The sequence below is a fragment of the Trifolium pratense genome, linkage group LG2 (assembly GCF_020283565.1).
Source record: "Trifolium pratense cultivar HEN17-A07 linkage group LG2, ARS_RC_1.1, whole genome shotgun sequence".
Taxonomy (NCBI): Eukaryota; Viridiplantae; Streptophyta; class Magnoliopsida; order Fabales; family Fabaceae; genus Trifolium; species Trifolium pratense.
Window position 1 is genome coordinate 16,981,462 of NC_060060.1, and position 20,799 is coordinate 17,002,260.

A 20,799-nucleotide genomic window follows, 5' to 3' on the forward strand; every position below is an offset into this window, starting at 1 on the left:
GTTATTGATTATGAAAAAAAAAATTTAAAAAAAAAGAAGAGCAAATTAAATGTAGTTTACATTTATTTTCATGAGAATACTTAAAAACTTTCCTTAAAAAACATAAATGTTTCTTTATCAATTGTTAGTTGATCAAGTGGTGATTGGTGCTAAATTTGATAGGAGAATCACGGTTCGTCCCCTCGTAATTTTGGTCGGGAGGGGGTGGAACCACTTGATGCTAGAACTGACTCCCGAACCAGATTAGACAGTACATAGATCGGATATTGGTGATGAAACTTGGGTCGCGTTCGTGTCATGGGATGGGTCAATTTTATCCCTAGGTGAGAATGAAAGTAGAGCGGTTATGGTGGCACTGTGATATCTAATGATTGTAGTGACTATTGTGGTGCTCGTACATGGCGAATCTGGTTATGAATGGGATTTTTTTCCCAAAATATACTCCTACCCCCCTCTTATTTCCCGTAATACCCCCCTCTCAAAATTATTTCCCGTAATACACCTCTCAGGAGACAAAATCTGACGACGCAGCAGGGGGGAAGGGTAGCGCCATTCAGAATGGCTCCATTGACCAAGGCTAATTTTTTTTTGTCTTTTTCCTGTCGGGTCTGCATGCGCATGGGAGGGAGAGAATAACCGGGATAGTAAGCATTTTCTAAATTTTCATTGAAACGTTGAGTTCCCGGTGATTCAAATGGTTGGTCGTCGTAAATGAAAATTCTGTGAAAATGAAAATTTCGCGGAATTTTCATTTACGCGGAATTTTCATTTTCACGGAATTTTCATTTACTCTAAATTTTCATTGAAACTTTGAGTTCCCGGTGATTCAAATGGTTGGTCGTCGTAAATGAAAATTCTGCGAAATTGAAAATTTCGCTGAATTTTCATTTACGCGGAATTTTCATTTTCGCAGAATTTTCATTTACGCGGAATTTTCATTTTCGCGGAATTTTCATTTTCGCAAAATTTTCATTTACGCGGAATTTTCATTTTCGACGACCAACCATTTGAATCACCGGGAACTCAACGTTTCAATGAAAATTTAGAAAATGCTTACTATCCCGGTTATTCTCTCCCTGCCATGCGCATGCAGACCCGACAGGAAAAAAACAAAAAAAATTAGCCTTGGTCAATGGAGCCATTCAGAATGGCGCTACCCAAAGGCAATGGAGCCATTCTGAATGGCGCTACCCTTCCCCCCTGCTGCGTCGTCAGATTTTGTCTCCTGAGAGGTGTATTACGGGAAATAATTTTGAGAGGGGGGTATTACGGGAAATAAGAGGGGGGTAGGGGTATATTTTGGGAAAAAATGGATGTGATTTATGGTGGATTAAGTGGTGAGTTGTGTGGTGTTTTATTAAGTGGGGGAGATTGGCTGCAATTTTGAGAACCAGTATAGTTGTTGATGGTAGTTTTTAAATTAGGGAAATGGTGGATGAAGGTGGTGGTGGTGGTGGTGGTGGTTGGAATAGGAAGAAGACCATTACAGTGGTGAATGGTGATTGGACTGAGTGCTTATGAAAGAAGTGGTAGAAGTAGAGAACATGTGTGGTGTTGGCCCAATCAAATAGAGTGTGATAGATAGTATGTGTTTGAGAGTTTGACAATAGCAGTTCTCTATAAAAATAGTCATATTATGATTAATAGTAACAAAATACACCTTTAAGCTAATATTATTCAAAAAATGATAGTATTTTTAATCTTGTAAAATTGTCTTACGGTATTTTTACTTTTTAATAAAAATTGCAACTTTTGTCAAAAAAAAAAAAAATTGCAACTTAATTTTAGAAATTATTTATTTATTTTCAAAGATATAACAAAATGTAGTTTTATTTTTTTTATTTACAATGAGCTGAGGATTGAATCCAGGACATATAGCGTACTACCGAAACCCCTAACCATTAAACCAAACCTAGTGGCTTGGTAGTAGTAAACTTATTTATAAGCTATAGAGTAATTCTATTTATAGAAAAAACTCATTATTTTATAAAAGGAAACAATGTTTGAAATAATTTGTGTAATATTCCTTATAAACTATAAGGGTTCTGCTAACATGTGCTCTAAGGGCACATTTTAAGGTGTATTTAATTAACTAATATTTCATTTAATATACTTCAAAAATAGTAATAATCAACTTTATTAATTAAAAGATATAGTTCATTATATTTATTACCCATTTAAAAAAATTGCATAGGCAAAATATGATACTTGCCAAATATGATAATTAACTTTTTTTTTTTTGCTACAAAGCTTTTTTTTTTGTCAAACTTTTTTTTAAGTTGAAAACAAAATTAAATTATGCTAGTAAGTATTATAAAATTCTAAAACATATTAGCAATTCAAAAGCTAAAATAGTACTAACAATCTTTACCATTACAACATAATACTATAATATTCGGTCTTGTTCACCGAGAAAAAACAAAAAACACAAGTTAGTATAAATCAAGTATTACCATGAGTAAATATAAGGTTGATTGTTAACAAACAAAAACAAAAATTGGAGTCATATAATTATGGTCGTATAATCAGGCGCGTCTTCATAAATCAAATTTAGCAGCATATAATATTTTTGTCTTTCCAATTCTTTTAAATAGGTAATAAATATAGTGGACCATATCTTTTAATTAATAAAGTTGATTATTACTATTTTTGAAGTAAATTAAATGAAATATCTTTTATATTATAAGCTTGTATACACAAGCAAACTCTAAACCCTAATTTGTTTTTCCTGTTTTCCCTCCATTTTATCTTGCAATTTTTATTAAAAAATAATACAATTTTGTCTTGACTAGGATTTGAACCCGCAACCATTCAATGCAAGGCAATATCTCCAACCATTATGACAAGTATACCAATTGTGATTAAAATTATGTGCAATAATTGATAAGCACCATCAATTTTAAAAGTATATCATATCAAAATTATTGTTGACTATATTATTCATCACGAAATATTTTTATGTCTTTCCTGATCAATGATTTTTTTTCTACCGGATCATAAATTTAGAGAATAATTATCATGTGAGATTTGGAAAGTTATTATCACGTGTAATTTGAAAAGTTATTATCAAACTCAATTCTACTAAATCAATTTTTTTTGCAATACAACCAAACACAACCATAGTCATGTCACTAATCACATTCATTATTTTGTTTTTAATATTGCAGATTTAATATTAACCGATGATAATTGATATAATATGCACTAGCAGACCAATTGTGATTTAAATTATGTCCACAAAGTGTTAAGCTCCATCAACTTTCATAGGAAAGATTTCATACGACAATTAAGCACCATCAATTTTCATTGCACAATTTAAACAATTAAAAACCGATAATCTCTTATATTATAAGCTTGCTAACATAAGCTAACCCTAAACCAAATTTTTTTCACCTCATTTTCTCTTTCTTTTTATTGCAGCTTTATATTAAAAATATACAGATTTGTCATCGAACCTGCATCTCTTACTTATAATAAAACCTTTCAACCGCTAAAACATGTGCTTCAATTATGAAAGAATTTATGAATCCTAATATGTTAACCCTGTTTTCAATAAATTTGAACGGCGGAATTAATCACAATTTTTATTTATTTATGGATGTCTACTTAAGTTTATGTTCTTGATTACGTCTTTAATTTTTTTTTTTTAACCTTTAATTATCATCAATTTTTTAACCTTTAGTTATCAGCAATTTTTTTTAATAAGTAAACAAAACGATGGGGTTCAAAAATTATTTAAAAAATATATAAAATATAAAATAAGCACATAAACAAATATAGAATAATTAGTCCATGAAATTCTCTATACTACTCTTATTGAAAATGCTCTTAAAATTTTTGTATTTTATTTTTTATTGTTACATATTACACCTAATTAGACCCATGCACCGCATGGGTCAAAGTTCTAGTTAATTAATTAAATGCACCTTAAAATGTGCCCTTGGGGCACATGTTAGCATTTGCCAAACTATAAATAATGTTAAATTAAAATTAACTATATTTATTATGAATTAATCTCTTAAAATAAAATAATAAATTGTCACAGGTGAAATTTGAACTCACCACCACTCAACACTGAAACCTTGGGACTCATACGCTGACCAACAGACCAATCAACCATCCATGATCTATCATGTCCGAAAATCTACTTAAGCAATATTTTAAATGAAGGACTTATTGACGGTGGTTCTGCAAGTGCACAGAATCTCTACCAAAGTGATAAGTTTATCGTTCTCCACAGGGATTGTGCTAAGGTTACTAGTTGTGCTAAGGTTGGGTTGGTCATCTATAGTTTATTTCTGGCATAATCTAAACAACAGGATCTGCAATGACAATATTCAGACACCGAGCCAAGTTGGAAGAATGACGTTCGCCGTTTGGAACGAGTGGTTGACCGTCCACCAGTTGAAGTGTCATAGTGTTCCTGTTAGGGATCTTATGCCCGTTCGGTGGGAGAAACCAGGAGTGGGATGGATAAAATGTAATGTTGATGCAGCATTTGTAGGTGGATCCAGTGTGACTTCTATGGGCCTTTGTTTTCGCAATACCAACGGGCAATTTGTGGCTGGTTTGACTCAATGGCAGCAGTCTATTTACTCGGTAGTGGAAGGTGAAGCATGAACTCTATTACCTGCAATGAAAGAGGCTATTCATCGTGGATTTGAGCAAGTTCAATTTGAAAGCGATTCAAAGTTGTTGGTTGACGCTATCCATTCGAGAAGACCAGACAATTCAGAGTTTAATATTAATGACATTATTCTTCTTATGTCATCTTCTAATGTAAACTTTGAGGTTAAGTTTGTTAGGAGACTGGCGAATTTGGTTGCTCATACTCTTGCTGGCGGCCAAAGTCTGGGCTAGTTTTCATAGATTTGATATTATTCCTTTATGTATTGAACATTTATTAGTTAATGATATGAATTAAGTTTGTTTGCTTAAAAAAAATATTAACAAATATGAAATTTTCCAATTCATTAAGCTAATGGGGACCACACTTTGCCACATCATCGTTAGGTTAATAAATAGACGGCGATGACTAAATTTGAAGATGAAAAAAATTGTAGGATTTTTTTTAGCATAAAATAACTGTAGGGACTATTCTTAACTATAGGAAAAAATGTATGGACTAAAAATATATCAATAATGAATATTTTTTCCAAAATTATCCTCTAATTATTGATCTAACCTGTTGATCAGAATAAGTGATGGCTAATCCGTTGAGCAATTCGTCCACCGGAGGGGGGATTGTACCTGCAGGTGCTCTGATGCTTAAGTCAGCAAAGAGTACAAGAGATACTAGAGAGAAGAGAGAGAGAGAGAGAGAGAGAGAGAGAGAGTAAAGAATTGAATATCTGGCTCTCATGTATATGAGAGCTTATATAATTGCCCCCGGTGTTGTGCCAAAGGTTGGTCTAATGGGCTGGAATGAACCGGCCTAATAGACTCAACTGCCAAGATAGTCCCTGTATCGTAGGGGAGGCGGTTATGCGCCCCTATCTTGGTTGGAGTTGTTCCGCTATTAGTGGATAACGGATAAGCTCCTTGGCTGAGTCGTGGTTGGATGGATAAGCACGTGTTTATCGTGTCGCGAAGCCGTTACGTCGAGGAAGACAAGCCATGGGCTGACGTGTCGGGGAAGTTCCCTCTTATTGGGATGTGCCTCAAATTCCGGGTATGAGGATAATTGGACCAGCTCTTGGCCCAGTCCAGAACAATTATTAAGAAAAATAAATAGTTGATCTTTTAGTCCGCTTCATTTAATTAGATGTATTTTTGTGAAAAGTTTATTAATGTACCTTAAATTTTTTAAGATACTCTTATAAAAAAGACGATAAAATTTTGCAAAAGAGTCTTATACCCGGTAGCATGAGGAAGTGACGTGGTGACCAACATTTCACAGAAGAAGTCGTACGTAGACTTCTATTGGGAACACGTCTAAGTGTAACCGACCGCGTAAACTTCACAATGTCGACTTCGGGAATCCCATACTTGTCTTCAAACTGTTTTACGCTTAAACCTGTAAAAGTAAATTTTCGTAATAATATAAGGGTACATGTTAAGCTATTTAAATATAAAAAACTTAATATTTAAAAAGTTGAATATATAAGTTCCAAAATAGGCTTAAATGATCAATTTGTCCCTGTAAGTTCGCAAATTTTTGGTTTTCGTTCATGTATTTTTTTTTTTTGTTTTAAAATAGTCCCTGAATGTGTAAATCTTTTTGGTTTTAGTCTCTAACCTTAAGTGTCGTTTCAAAAATGATGGTGTGGCAAACGAAGGTTGATGTGGCAACGTGTGACGTGGAAAACGAGGATGATGTGTCAATGATGATGCTCAGTCATCAGAGGGACCAAATCCAAAAATAAAATTGCAGAGAGGGACCAAAACCAAAAAATCGAAATTAAACCCAAAAACATATTTTTCTTCTTTTTTCTCTAAACTCAGAAATTGACTCATATTTCTTTGAACCCATAAATTGCAAAACATGTTTTAATTGATGCGATTTGTGAGATTCAAAAGAAAAAAAGGAATAAAAACGAGTCATTTTATCTTATAAGATTGTGAATTTTTTGGTTGACATTTGAGGATATAATGGAACTCAAATTTTACTATATATAAAATTATTTGATTAAAAATTCATGTCAAATTTTGAAGATGGTGATTAGTAAATTAATATGGTCTTTTGATTAAATCAAAATAAATGGTATATCAGGAAACTCAATTTTTTGTTGGTTAAAAAGTTTTATGGAATTTTAGGTTGGGAAGAAGAAAGAAGAAGAAAATATCATTTTAGTATATTCAATACAAATTTTTTGATTTAGAGAAATATGAGTCCATTTTTTGGTTTAGAGAAAAAAGAAGAAAAATATGTTTTTGGGTTTAATTTTATTTTTTTTGGTTTTGGTCCCTCACTGCAATTTTTTTTTTGGATTTGATCCCTCTAATTGAATGACTGGGCATCATTATTCACACATCATCCTTGTTTGCCACGTCACACATTGTCATGTCAGCCTATGTTTGTCACGTCACCATTTTTGTAACGACACTTAACGTCAGGGACTAAAACCAAATGGATTTGAACATTCAGAGACTATTTTAAAACAAAAAAAAAATACAAGAATGAAAACCAAAAATTCACGAACTTACAAAGACGAATTAATCATTTAAACCTCCAAAATATTACTTCCACATTTACATCCTTGGACACATATTAACATTTTACTTAACACTCCCTCCGATTTTGAATTAAACAAAAAAAAATATAGATTTATTAAATAAAGCATGCATCTATATTATAAATAATTTACATACAAATCTCAAATTCATTTTTTTTAGAGAAGTCGTGCTGTTAACTTTTCCATAATTAACAGCAATGTTATATAAATCCTTAAAGTCATATTATATTTAAGGGAACAAGATTTCCTGCTGTCAATTTTTCACGCGGTTTCACGCTGTTTTTAATCAGGACCGTCCGATCTAATATTAATGGTTGAGATTGATTTGTACTGATTTAATTAAGAAGCAATATGAACCGACCGATCTAAAATGGACGGATAAGATCTAAAACTGCGTGTAACTTTGTGATTTGTTAACAGCAGAGCATTTAAGTATATAAATGTACTAGTGCTAAAAAATTACTATTCCCTAGGGTAAAATTTTGAGAACAAAATTGTTCTCAATAAATGATTACAACAACTTTTCATACACAATACAGATAATATACGATTATTTATAGATTTCTTTCTGTTTTTTTTTCTTCATTTTTTTTCTCTCTTCACTAATTCATGATCACTTTGTCTCTCTCGACCGCTAGTGAGCTCGCTATTAAATCTCTCTCCCTCAACCAATCTCTCTCTCTCTCTCTCTCTCTCTCTCTCTCTCTCTCTCCAATCATCCTAATGATAGTCAATTATATGATGTTTATAGTATTAGTTTAGAGTAGTTTTTATTAGTATTAGTAGCAATTAAAGACCAAAAGCAAGCAAATACCTAGAGAGAAATGAAGTTACTTGGCCAAGAAGCAAGAAAAGTGGAAAAAACATCAAAAAGGGCAAAAACGGAAGAAAACGTGCAAGCCATCGTACCCACGATGAGATCGATCGTAGTACGATGTAGGTGGTTAACCAATTTAGAAAATTTGCATTAAATCTTTCATCATACCACGATATGACCCATCGTGGCCACGATGAGGCGAATTTGAACGTCGTTGTGGCCACGATGCATACGGTGGAGCGCAGGAAAAAGCCCAAATCCAACTGAAAAACTATAAATAGAGCTCTCCTCCACAATTATTCATTCGGAAATCACTCAACAATAGCGATACTCAAGAGTTAGGAGAACTCTAAGGAGGAGGAAAAGGAGGGCCAAGGAACTCCGAGGCAATAAGGTTCCTTTCTTTTATTGTCTTTGTAATTTATTTTTCCTAGGTTAAGTCGAGTAGATGAACTCCCTTATGAATGCTTGAGACATGTAATTATGGTTTGAAAAAGTTTATATTCAATTGTTATTAAGTTATTTTCTACAATTGTCTTGATTTAATGCTTTGTTCGTAATCTTGATCGTTATAGAACAAACCCATAGGACCTAGATGATCCCGTGACAACAGACTACATGCCCGAAACTAAAGAAAATTCATCCTACCAAACATGAGACCATGAAATTCAATATCTGAGGAAGGGGGCAGGATTAAGAATCACACATAGTTAAATTCTGCAATGATTAGGTAAATCAATCGGAAGTAGAGAACTTGTCAAACATTGAACTTCTAAAGGTTAGGACGCACTCTTTTGAGGCTGAACCCGTTAAAGGTGATGATACTATAAAACCAAGGGTAAACCTATCGAAACACTAATTAGACCTAAGTCAGATTGCAATAAAAATAAGAATAGTAATACTATGCTTATTTTAATGAATATTAATCCGGTAGATTATAACTAGTAATGAAGAAAAGTATAACGTCGGTTACCAAGCAGGAATAATGGATGGATTCGAAACACTTAACCACCCTGTGTGGCTACACACACACCCTTTTATTTAATTGTCTTTTACTTTTCTGTCTTTTACTGTAATTGTTATTTACTTTTATCAGTCAAACTCTCTCAAACCAACAAAGTGAATGCAAAGTACCTTTACTTTCTAAATTCCTAAGCGAAACTAGTAAATTTTGCACAATCCTTGTGGAGACGATAACTTATCACTTTATTACATGGTAGCGTTTATAGCAGAAAAGCCCTATCACTTACTAAACTCTATTTCAGTTGAAAGAATGAATTAATGGGTTAAAAGATGGGAATGTGCAGATGTTTGTTAGATTTCATGAGTTTTTGAAAAGTTGTATGAGATGGTGAAGAATCTTGAGATTTTGCATACTTTGATGTTGTATGCCAAATGCTTAAAGCTACTAACTTGTATGTTTTTGAGTTGGAAAAATGGAATTTTGATGGTTCTTCGTGTGAACCGCGGGCAGAGTACCCTTTTCTGGGTAATCTCGCTAGGCGAGATATGGCGACATCTAGCAAGACGAGCTCGCTGACCCTCGCCAACTCTCGCTGAAATTCAGTTTTGATTCTGACTTGTATCTCCAACTCTCGCTGGGTCTCGCCAGGCGAGAGGTATCAGGGCATGAATTATTTTTGGTTTGATTCAATGCTTGTCTGATGATGAATGTTTATAACATGAGTTAAATGGAATCTTATGTGTATAAATGAATGTGATGATGATGTTGTTGTTTTCATATACTATATGTAATTGAAAAGAGCCGAAGAATGATGATGGTAATGAATCTTATGTGTGATATATTACTTAGAGCCGAAGAGTAGAGATGAGTACACATTATATGTTCAGCATTTATGTACTTTATGCATTCATGAATGAGTCTAGAGCCAAAGATTGGACTATGATCCATAGCGCAGAGATGAAGATTGGACTATGATCCATAATGTAGAGTCGACGATTGGATTATGTATCCATAATATAGAGCCGGCAAAGTGCCACATGCATTTACTTGTGTATAGGGTGATATGGCATGAATGTGGCATTAGATGTATTAGGGATATGTGCATATTATGTGATAAATGTTATGTGACATTAATGGAACTTGCTTGAGGTATTGTATACTTGTTTTAAGACTTGATTGAAGTGTTGAGATGTACATTGTTTCTAAATGTTGCTTCAATGTGCTAAATAATATGTGACCTTATAATTGGTTTAAGATGATGATGCATGATTATGAGTTAGATTATTGGTAGTAATATCTTGAGTGCTAAGTACCTTATAATTGGTTTAAGATGATGATGCATGATTATGAGTTAGATTGTTGGTAGTAATATCTTGAGTGCTAAATACTATGTGACCTTATAATTGGTTTAAGATGATGATGCATGATTATGAGTTAGATTGTTGGTAGTAATATCTTGAGTGCTAAGTACGTTTTTGCACTTGTAATTTTATTGATTATGTTTTCTAACTTTTTATTTTGTGTCACATGCTGGACTTTTGGGGGTCCAGATCATCAGGTGGATCTTAGTGCCGCGGAAGAGTACGAGTTGCTAATCTCGCTTTGTTGTGGTAGGGAGCTGGTCTAGAGCTCTGATATTTGTAACACGGGGACCTTGTGCCGTATTTTGATAACATGTTTGTTCTCATCTCTTGGGAAACTTATGATGTGAGCCTTATGTTGATAATACTAATTACAATATGGTTTTGTAAGTCGTATTGCATAATTAAGTGATAATAATTGTGTTCTATTTTCCGATGTTAACAATTTGATAATTACATGCTTAATTATGTGGATGCCACATGATTAGTTTTGGAAGAATTTTAACGTAATGTTCTATCTATTCACTTGTTGTTCTGGGCCGAGCATCGAGCTCGAGCATCAGAAGGTGTCGAACATACACGATCCGAGCAAGACTCCAACGGTCTAATACCCTTGCGTATTGTAACGGCCGTAAACCGGAATGATGAGCATTTACTGCGCATCAAGGCCTCCAAGCCGTTTTCCGGCAGCCACTTGATGGCCATTAATGCCATCAAGGGCCTTAGCCCAGCGCTGGGGGCTATATATATGCATCTCCACTTCATTTGCAAGGTAGGCATTATTTAGCTAAGAAAACCTTCAAAAAACACAAACTGACTTGAGCGTCGGAGTGTCTGCAGGTACACAACCCTCCTCCGTTTCAACAGGGGTCTCAACGCTCTCAACCACCGCAAACGCCGGCGAAGTCGCATCATTCTGGTCAACACGATCACTTGTTATTTGTTTTTAAGAGATAACTTGTTTATTTAAAATTAAATATTTAAAAATTCATTATATAATATTATTAAAATATAACGGGAATTATTGTGTTAATTAGTATTTCTTGTAAACTTGTTTATTCAATTTTTGATGTTTCAGTGATAAATAATGGTCTCGTGTATATTTTTAATCAAAAATTAAAATTTTTATTAGGAATATTTATGGTAATTTAACAAATTTGATATTAATTAACATTATTATATTATTATTAATGGTTACTAGTAAACTTTGTAGTAATATTGGTTATCTTTCGTTTATAAAAAAAATTATTTACGTCTCTTTTATGAAAAGGAGAAAACTTAGACACTGTTTTCTACGTGCTGTTCAGACTGTTCTCCAATAAACATATCATAAGTGGGATATTTAATCCAGGTCGGACCCAATTTCCTGTAAGCACTCTTTCTTCCCCGTTAACCTCACCCAATTTCTCTTTTTCCAATTCTACTCCAAGAGCCACCGTCATAAACTTATACCTTTTCTTTGATGCAAAAAACAATCACCGTCACCGCTTAGTATCTCAAAATTGCATTCAGATTTTACACCCAATTTGTTTCAATTAATAAAACCATTATTACCATCTTTTCACCCCTCAAAACTCACCAACGTGTCTGATTTTTTCAATTCGGATTTGATTGGAAAACTCATCGGTGTCTTGGTTAGTAGAAATCAAACCATTATTGTTTTTCCCCCTATTTTTATCTATTGATCGTTCTGTTTTGTTGCTATCTATAATGTTTTGTTCCTATTTTTAAGCATATATCATCTTTCTATATTATTTTAAATATTTTTTTAGTAAAATTACAATGAATGCAATGTGGTTAAAAGTAATAAGAATAAATTAGAAACTTTGGTGGTAATTGATTTTAATATATTAGCAATGGATAAATAAGGGTAGAATGAGTTGGGTGTTACAACATGAACTTATCGTGAAAGAATGTTGCCTAAAGTTTCAAAGCCTCTACCAATGAACAACTGGAGATGTATCTTAGGCCAATAAGAATGTAACAACAGTCTTTCATCATATAGTTGTCATGTAGTTGTAAAAGGACTATGTTAGAACATTCTTCAATGGTGTTCGATGACTTTACGTCATTACTATTTCTTTTAAGCAAATTCAAGCAAACAAGTAGGTTTTTATCATGTTTTTAACACTTAAATAAGAAGAAATTGCATGAAATATGAGATAGCATGATCACAAGAAAAGATGAAAATATAGCCTAATCGTTGCCTCCTGTGCCCAACTTAGGGGCAGCTGAGCCCAGCTTGGAAAACTAAAGAATCACTCTTTGCAATATGCGCCCAGCTTGGGCAGAGCCAAGCTTGGCTTGGCACAAATTCTACACTATAAATTGGAAACAGTTTCTCATTTTAGGGTTACGAAATTCTGGATCAAGAACTGCTTTTTGACGGCAATTTCAGAGGATCAAAGAGGCATTCAAGCAACGATTCAAGGGTGGAAACACATCTAATCCCTTCTTGTAATGATAATTTATTTCACTCATGTTAATGTAATTTCTTATTTGAACATGTTTGGCTAAATCTTTATGATTGATCCTTAGGGGATTCTAATTACTTTTGATCTTGAACAATGTGATTGTCATTTGATATGACGAATGAATTACGAAGTTAGTTTCTATCGATTATTCCTTATGCTTAATGCTTTATATGATTTGGCCAATTGTATGATGATTTCAATTATTTGTTTTACTATGAAAATAGGAATGAATCATCGATCTATGAATAATTGATCAATTGAATTTCACTTAAAACATTTTGGATTGTTAATTGAGATTTAAAGAATTAAAGTTTATATTCCTCAATTGATCATCGTGTTAGAATATTTTCTAATATTTTGTGGGCTGCAATCAATTGTGGCATTAGATTTTAATAAAAACGGGTTGATGTTGTTGTGATCCCTTTGATGATGCTTAAGCCCGATAATAGTGATCAGTAATAATGGGCTTGAACACTAATTCTGATTTGTGTAGAAACAAAGTGTAGGCCCAACTCTAGAGTCCATGATGGGTGGTACTAGGGTTGTGATCTTATATAAGATTGGCTAGGTCCCCTTTGCTGTCACGTTGTCAAGCTAGCAATAAGCTGAACGCTCATTTGTTGTCTTTCAGACCTCAAAGATTGGAGCATGTGATTAGGCAGAGGAAGACCTTGTCTAATATATCGATATTTTCGATATTGGTGCGCTTCCGGTAAGGATGGTTTGTGATTATGATTACCAAGTAAGTGTGTTCTAATTTCATATAATATATCGATCTTTAAATTATTAATTATTACATGTGGTATCAGAGCTTGTTATTATATGATTTAGAACCCTAACCTAATTTTTTTAATCGTGAATCGCTATAGCCAATTTATATTTGATTTTTGAGAATGTTTGTAAGCTGTATTTGTTTATTATTCGATAAATTGAAGGGATTGTCTGATTTCGCACAATATATGATTTCGCTCCACGAATTTTTCACTAATCAATAATATGGGACATTTGATTAATTTGACTAATATATGTATAAAGAGTTTGAAATCAAATGTGTGATGCGTATATAAATTGGCTATTGTACACCTTTATCTTCTGTTTATACAAGATTGTACAAATAAATCATTGATTTTGTTTGTGGTCTTGTAAATCGAGATTGACACCTTTGTATATTTTGGATTCAAATTGATCTGTGTACGTTATTCGAATTTTAGCTATTCACAAACTTTGGTTTGTTGCTTTTATGCAATCGAACTGCCGTGTATGTTAACAATTTTCCAGCGATTTTGTTGGTAGTGTTATTTTTTGTTTGTTTGCTGGAATCAAATGAATGAAATTTTCGTAGGTTCTGTAAACAATTGTTTAAGATACGAGAATTATGGCCATGATTGTGTTGTCTTATTATAATCTCAAAAATTTATTTAGAAGGTGGAACTTGGTTAGGAACTTGAAAATTTGTTTACTTATTTTCTCTTTGAAAATCAAGATCCTACGTTCTGCCATATTTCTTAAGAGGTCATTTAGGGATTTTATTTAACCCTTAAGATGCGATCGACCCCTCCAAAATCATAAATTTTATTTGAGATTGTTCTCTTTAAATGATAGTATCGCATTCCACACTTTTGAACTGAATTATATAATATGTTATATGTTATTATTACTTTAACCTTTCAGTTCATATGATATGATTCCGACTTCTATAGTGTATAGTGATACTTTTGTTTGGGGTTTTAGCAAGTAACCCTGTATACTAATTGTTAAGTTAATTTGGGATTTGGGATTACTCTCCAATATTGTGTTTTCAAGAGAAATATCCATGTACTCAGTTATCTTTTATGAAAGAAATTTGCAATAAATTGACAATTACCATGATGATTCTTGCGGGATTAAAATGATACTCCAAATACGTTTGCCAGTTTATTTATTCTCTAAACTTACGGATTCAATTTGGCACGTCCAGATAACATCGTTCAATTACTATTATAGTATTATTTGATTTTGACATTAGTGGTTCGTTTGTGTCCATGATTTTGGATCCGTGGTTATTATTATGCTAATTCTTTCACTTGAGTAATTGTTTCCTTAACAAATAACAAAGGATCCATATTTCATTTTATTCTTTGGATCGGTGGTTATTATTATTTTCTTTTTGCACCACACTATGTGTATGGCATCATGATTAATATGATAATCATGTGAGCCAATTTTTATTTTGATGGCTTCTTTTGGATATTTATTATTATTTGGACATGCAACGAAGTTAGCATGAATTTTTCCTTTCCATTCCATGAATCGGTTTGGTTGGAATTTTGAATTTTTTGGACACAGTGAAATATTTGTTTGATATTTGATATTAATATCACATTCTTGATTTGGGGAATGAGATAATTTTGAAAGATCTCTATATATTTGGTGATTAACGTGAGAATCATATGAGATTGGAGCCTAAAATATTATTTAACAAAATCTCTTTTGAAGTGGTAACACTAATATGAAACATTTTTGTTAAAGTTGGGAAGTTACTTTAGCCTCAATTTTGTTAATTATGACACCAAATATGTATTGCCTTATTTCTATAAACATGCTGAGAAAAGTTTTTGAGCAATTATTTAAGACAATTGAAAACTAATATCCTTGTAACTTATTATTTATATAAGTTGGATCGATTATTATTATTGAAGTCATTTTATTATGATATAACGGTTTGCATTTGATTTGTGACTATTTGAGATGACACCGTCAAATATCTTATCGCGAAGTCTTCGATTCTCATTGATTCTATTTACAAGGATGAAAAAGTCACACTCTTGGAGGTTAGTGGTGTAATTATTTATCCTCTTGTGACTTGTTATATAATTGCATATACGGAGAAAATTGTTTTCAATATCGTCTACTCCTTTTGAAATAATAAATGTGCAATTATATATTAAAGTTTTGTTGTTTTTCAGAATATTCTAAAATTAGAAACTCTGATTAATTGATTTCATGTTATATACTCCAATTTTTAAAGTTTTACTCTATTGAGTGGGAGTATTTCAAGTTTAATATTTTTAGAGTTCTATTCTGGAAAAATATAAATTTAGTGTGACATTGTTTGATATGTTCATTGTGTGATAGAGAAAATAGTTGAATATTTGTTTAAATATTTTAACATTTTTGGATTGGTAATTCAACTATAAATCTCTATCAAGTGGGAGAGTTTTACATGTCAACTATTTATAAATGTTTATAGAGACTTATATTGAGGAGTCCTGTGTTATTTATAAAAGTTCGGGACTATTTGCTTTATATATATCCTCAATAATATTTCAAATGAAGTCTCATGTTATTCCGCTGCATAAATTATGAATTTATTATATTAAGTTGATTGTTTCACAGTAATGATAGTTGACTGTTTAATAGTAACGATCTCTCCCCTAAAATACAAATTTTCGCATTAAAAAAAAATGTTGGGAATGCGAATTAAAATAATGAATGATCAGTCTAGATGCATTTATATAGTGCATATTTTTACTGTTCCTATTTTGAAAAAAAGCAAATGATTCCTATGCAAGAAAATTTTGTGCGTTGGTATAAACCGTCACCACCAAAGTGAGACTGCTTATATCGATCGATGAGATTTTCTTTGTAGTTTGAGGAATGTTTTTAATTGTGACATGTGATTTTCTGCCTAAAGGTGATAATTATATGTTGTAGTTAAAAATTAATTTTAGATGAAGTTATTGGAGGATGTATTGATCGGAGGAATTTGCCTGCCTAAAGGTGACAAATTTCAAAGTTCAATGTATACTTATTGATTAACTCATATGAGGTTTTTGACTAGGGTTTTTATCCCTAGTGAGTGCATTCTGCCCAAAGGTGATTGTACTATTATATTGACCTCGTTATGATAATACTAATTCAATTTGATTTTGATTGATTCAATGAATTATCTATTGGCATGCTAATACTGCTTTTCAGATTTTAAATTCGAGCAGGGCTGATCATTCTCTTGCCAGATTGCATGGCTGGAGTTATCCTGTAGAAGGATATGTTAAAATATGTTGTGATGATTCACTATTGATTTTGGGAGCAAGCCATATTGTGGTGTGTGATGATCGTCAATTTCGTGTTTGGTTCTCTATGGATCTTGGCACTTGACTATTATTCCATCACTGTCCTAGTTATTTTAAATTGCATTTTCACTATAAGCAATGATCATTTTTTCAAGTGATTCTTCACAATTTAAGGAACTTTTACTGAATCATATCAACTATTTCTCCACACAGTTATGTTTCCATTGAAATGTTGAACATCTTAAAAATTATAAGAAATGGAAGCAAGTATTGGAGTTTTCTTTAAAAAAATTGTGAAGGAACATTTGGATAAGTGGGAGTTTTAATATACCACTTGATTAGTGGGAGATAACTTATATTCTTTTGATATGCTTGATTAGTGGGAGTTTGAATTTTATATTAACTCCTTTTATAAATTTGAAATTATTTGAAATATAAAAATATTTGAGCTCAGTGTTATTGGGATCACTATGCCGGTAATCAACACTATTTTGGAGCTGAGGCATTATATAAATAAATATTATAGCTCAGTGTTGTTGGGATCACTATGCCGGTGATCAACACTATTTTGGAGCTGAGGCATTATGTGAAAACATAAATAAATAAGCTCAGTGTTGTCGGGATCACTTAGCCGGTGATTAACACTATTTTGGAGCTGAGGCATTATGGTATCTTAAGAACCATGTAATTTCTCTGGCTTTGATGCATTTGAGAGAAATTATGTCTAAAATATTGGAGCTCGATGTTGATTAAATCATTAAATACTGCAGTAGTCAACATCATTTGGGAGCTTGGACTTGTGGTATCTTATGGACCATTGAATTTCTCTGGCTTTAATGCATTTGAGAGAAATTGAGGACTGACGAAGAAAATGATAGCATGGTTGAGATCACAGACATATCATTTTCTTGCTACACTCTACACAGATGACTAGTCGACGGGGTTTGGTGGTATTTGTAACCATGGAAGGTGTTGTATCGATAATGATATAATTACCGCTATGATTCAATATCATTTAACTTTTGTTGGACGGAGTCTTAATTAGATGTTGCATCTTGGGATCATTGTGGCCACGTTAATAAATATGTTATCAACCCGAGAGTCGTTTTCAAAGTGTTTTCTTTAACTTAAATATACACAATTGATTTTGCCCAAGTGGGAGAATGTTAGAATATTTTCTAATATTTTGTGGGCTGCAATCAATTGTGGCATTAGATTTTAATAAAAACGGGTTGATGTTGTTGTGATCCATTTGATGATGCTTAAGCCCGATAATAGTGATCAGTAATAATGGGCTTGAACACTAATTCTGATTTGTGTAGAAACAAAGTGTAGGCCCAACTCTAGAGTCCATGATGGGTGGTACTAGGGTTGTGATCTTATATAAGATTGGCTAGGTCCCCTTTGCTGTCACGTTGTCAAGCTAGCAATAAGCTGAACGCTCATTTGTTGTCTTTCAGACCTCAAAGATTGGAGCATGTGATTAGGCAGAGGAAGACCTTGTCTAATATATCGATATTTTCGATATTGGTGCGCTTCCGGTAAGGATGGTTTGTGATTATGATTACCAAGTAAGTGTGTTCTAATTTCATATAATATATCGATCTTTAAATTATTAATTATTACATCGATCATCCTAAGAAATTAGGGATTAATGATCAAGGGAGAGGATTATGTTACGAAGATATTGGGCATAATCAATCATGTTTAATCTAATCATGAAACTAATTTGAGTAATTTGTTATCATACATGAAATTACCAAGAGAAATGGTAATTAGATGAACCAAAACGATCAATCGCTTTTCTTTATCAATTTGAATTTTAAGTCATTATTTAAGTTTATGATCAAAACTTTGAACCAAGCAAACTCCCCCCTTTTGTTACGATTATGTCAATTTTCTTAAGTATGCCTTCAATTTGCATTTGAATTACAACAATCCCTGCGGAAAGAACGATTTATTATACTACTTGACGGCGATTTAGTACACTTGCTAAATTTCTATCAAGTTTTTGGCGCCGTTGCTGGGGATTGTTGATTAATTTCAACAAGGCAATTAGCTTTACTTAGGAATTTAGTACATAATTTTTTTTCTTTCTATTAATTAGCTTTGTTAGTTTTTCTTTTATATTGTTTTGCTACTTGGGTATTTGTTTGTTTGTGTTTGCTTAGGTACAATTGAAATGGCGGAGGTGCAACCACCGCCACCACCAAGGAGAACCTTGGGAGATTATGGTAGAGGAGCAAATGGAGATCAAGAGCTTAGAGGGTTTCAACCGGCAAACCCGGTAGCTTTTGATATCAGAAGTTCCGTCATAAAAGCTTTAAAGGAAAACAAATTTTCTGGGGCCGACTCAGAGTGTCCAAATCAGCATTTGAGTAACTTCCTAGACGTGTGTGATTACACCGATCCTCCGGGTGTCTCGGAATGTGCAAAAAGGTTGAGACTATTCAAATTTTCTCTTACCGGAAGAGCTAGAGATTGGCTGGATACCTTGCCTAATGGGACTATCAACACATGGAACGAATTAAGAGTCAAATTTTCGGAGCGCTTTTTCCCAATTTACAAGTTCCTAGAAAAAAAAGTCGAGATCACAAACTTCGAACAAGGAGATTACGAGTCTCTTTATGACGCATGGGAAAGGTTCAAACTCCTCTTGAAGAAGTGTCCCGATCATGGTGTGGATAATTTAGCTCAAATGCAATATTTTACTCAAGGTTTAAGAGCACAAACTCGCATGTTACTCAAGGACGGATCCACGAATTTTAACTAGTGGGGTCAAAATCTTTTATATATAAATACATCGATAAAATTATGATATTGTTTTATTTAACCAAATATTTTTTAAGATCGAATACAAAATTTATGGAATCATATATCTAAAAATATAAGACAATTTAACATCTAAAAAACATAATTTCTCGTGTATTAATATTTTGAGTGCCGTAAGATTTTTTATTTTTAACACTAACAAATATATTGGTTTCTATGTATCTGATAAGACAATTATTTAAAATTCATCCCTTATATGACATGTTTGATTGTTATGTAGTATAATTAATTTTGCATCTTTGTTTCTAACTTAAAAATGAGTTACATATTTATATTTTATTGTTTTAATTGAAACGGTATCAATTAAATTATTATTTCACTCATAAAAATGAAAATAACTATTAACTTATACTTTTAAACAATTAAGTATGTTTTTGTTAAAATTTTAAATATTCACGTTGTCACTTTACTACGAAACAACACACTAATTTAACAATAAATACTATATTAGTGAGCTGTGTGGAGACAAGGAAAGATTTGAAGTGGGGGCAATACATAAAAATGTGCATATATTGGTTAAAAAAAAAATAGATGAGTGGGGTCAATTGCCCTCAATTCAACTTGAGTAGATCCGTGGGGTCAATTGCCCTCAATTCAACTTGAGTAGATCCGTGCCTGATGTTACTTGATGTATCTGCGGGTGGTTCCATGAATAACAAGGTTGCAAATGAGGCTAAAGAGTTTGTGAAAGTCATGACGCAAAATGAATATATAACTCTTAATGAGAAATGAGCTAAGAATAAAGTGACTACGTTGGAGCATGACACTCAAATTTGGGTTTGTAGGTTCATATATAGCAATTAAATCTAGGTTGGAATGAAATTCAAAAGAAGAAGTGAAGGCTTCAAAAACATGGTTGTACCAAGCCACACTCTTGCTGTTATGTGTGGATCTCGAATTTCTACTACCTATTTTTTCCATGGTCTCTATCTCCCTCCTAGGGATGGCAATGGATAGGGTATAGGTAGGGTACTATAGTACTCATCCTCATATTCGCAGTTTGAAAAAATACTTGTACTCATTCCCACACCCGCATGGATATCGATAACAATCTTTATATCCGTCCCCATATCCTATGAGTACCTAAGTACTCATACACGTACCAGTTACCCGCACTTTTGCTA

General features: G+C 32.9%; 1 protein-coding gene across 3 annotated transcripts in view; it reads right to left on the reverse strand.

The window, feature by feature from the left end:
* Positions 1–20,799, reverse strand: part of LOC123907661 — a 48,977-nt gene that overhangs the window by 16,661 nt on the left and 11,517 nt on the right. For 2 of the 3 annotated variants that reach the window (XM_045958014.1, XM_045958016.1), the window contains one exon: positions 5,858–6,016. The exons of the other annotated variant lie outside the window; for it this stretch is intronic. In XM_045958014.1, the coding sequence (XP_045813970.1) occupies positions 5,858–6,016 (159 nt within the window). The remainder of the gene's footprint in view (positions 1–5,857; positions 6,017–20,799) is intronic. 3 annotated transcript variants of the gene reach the window in all.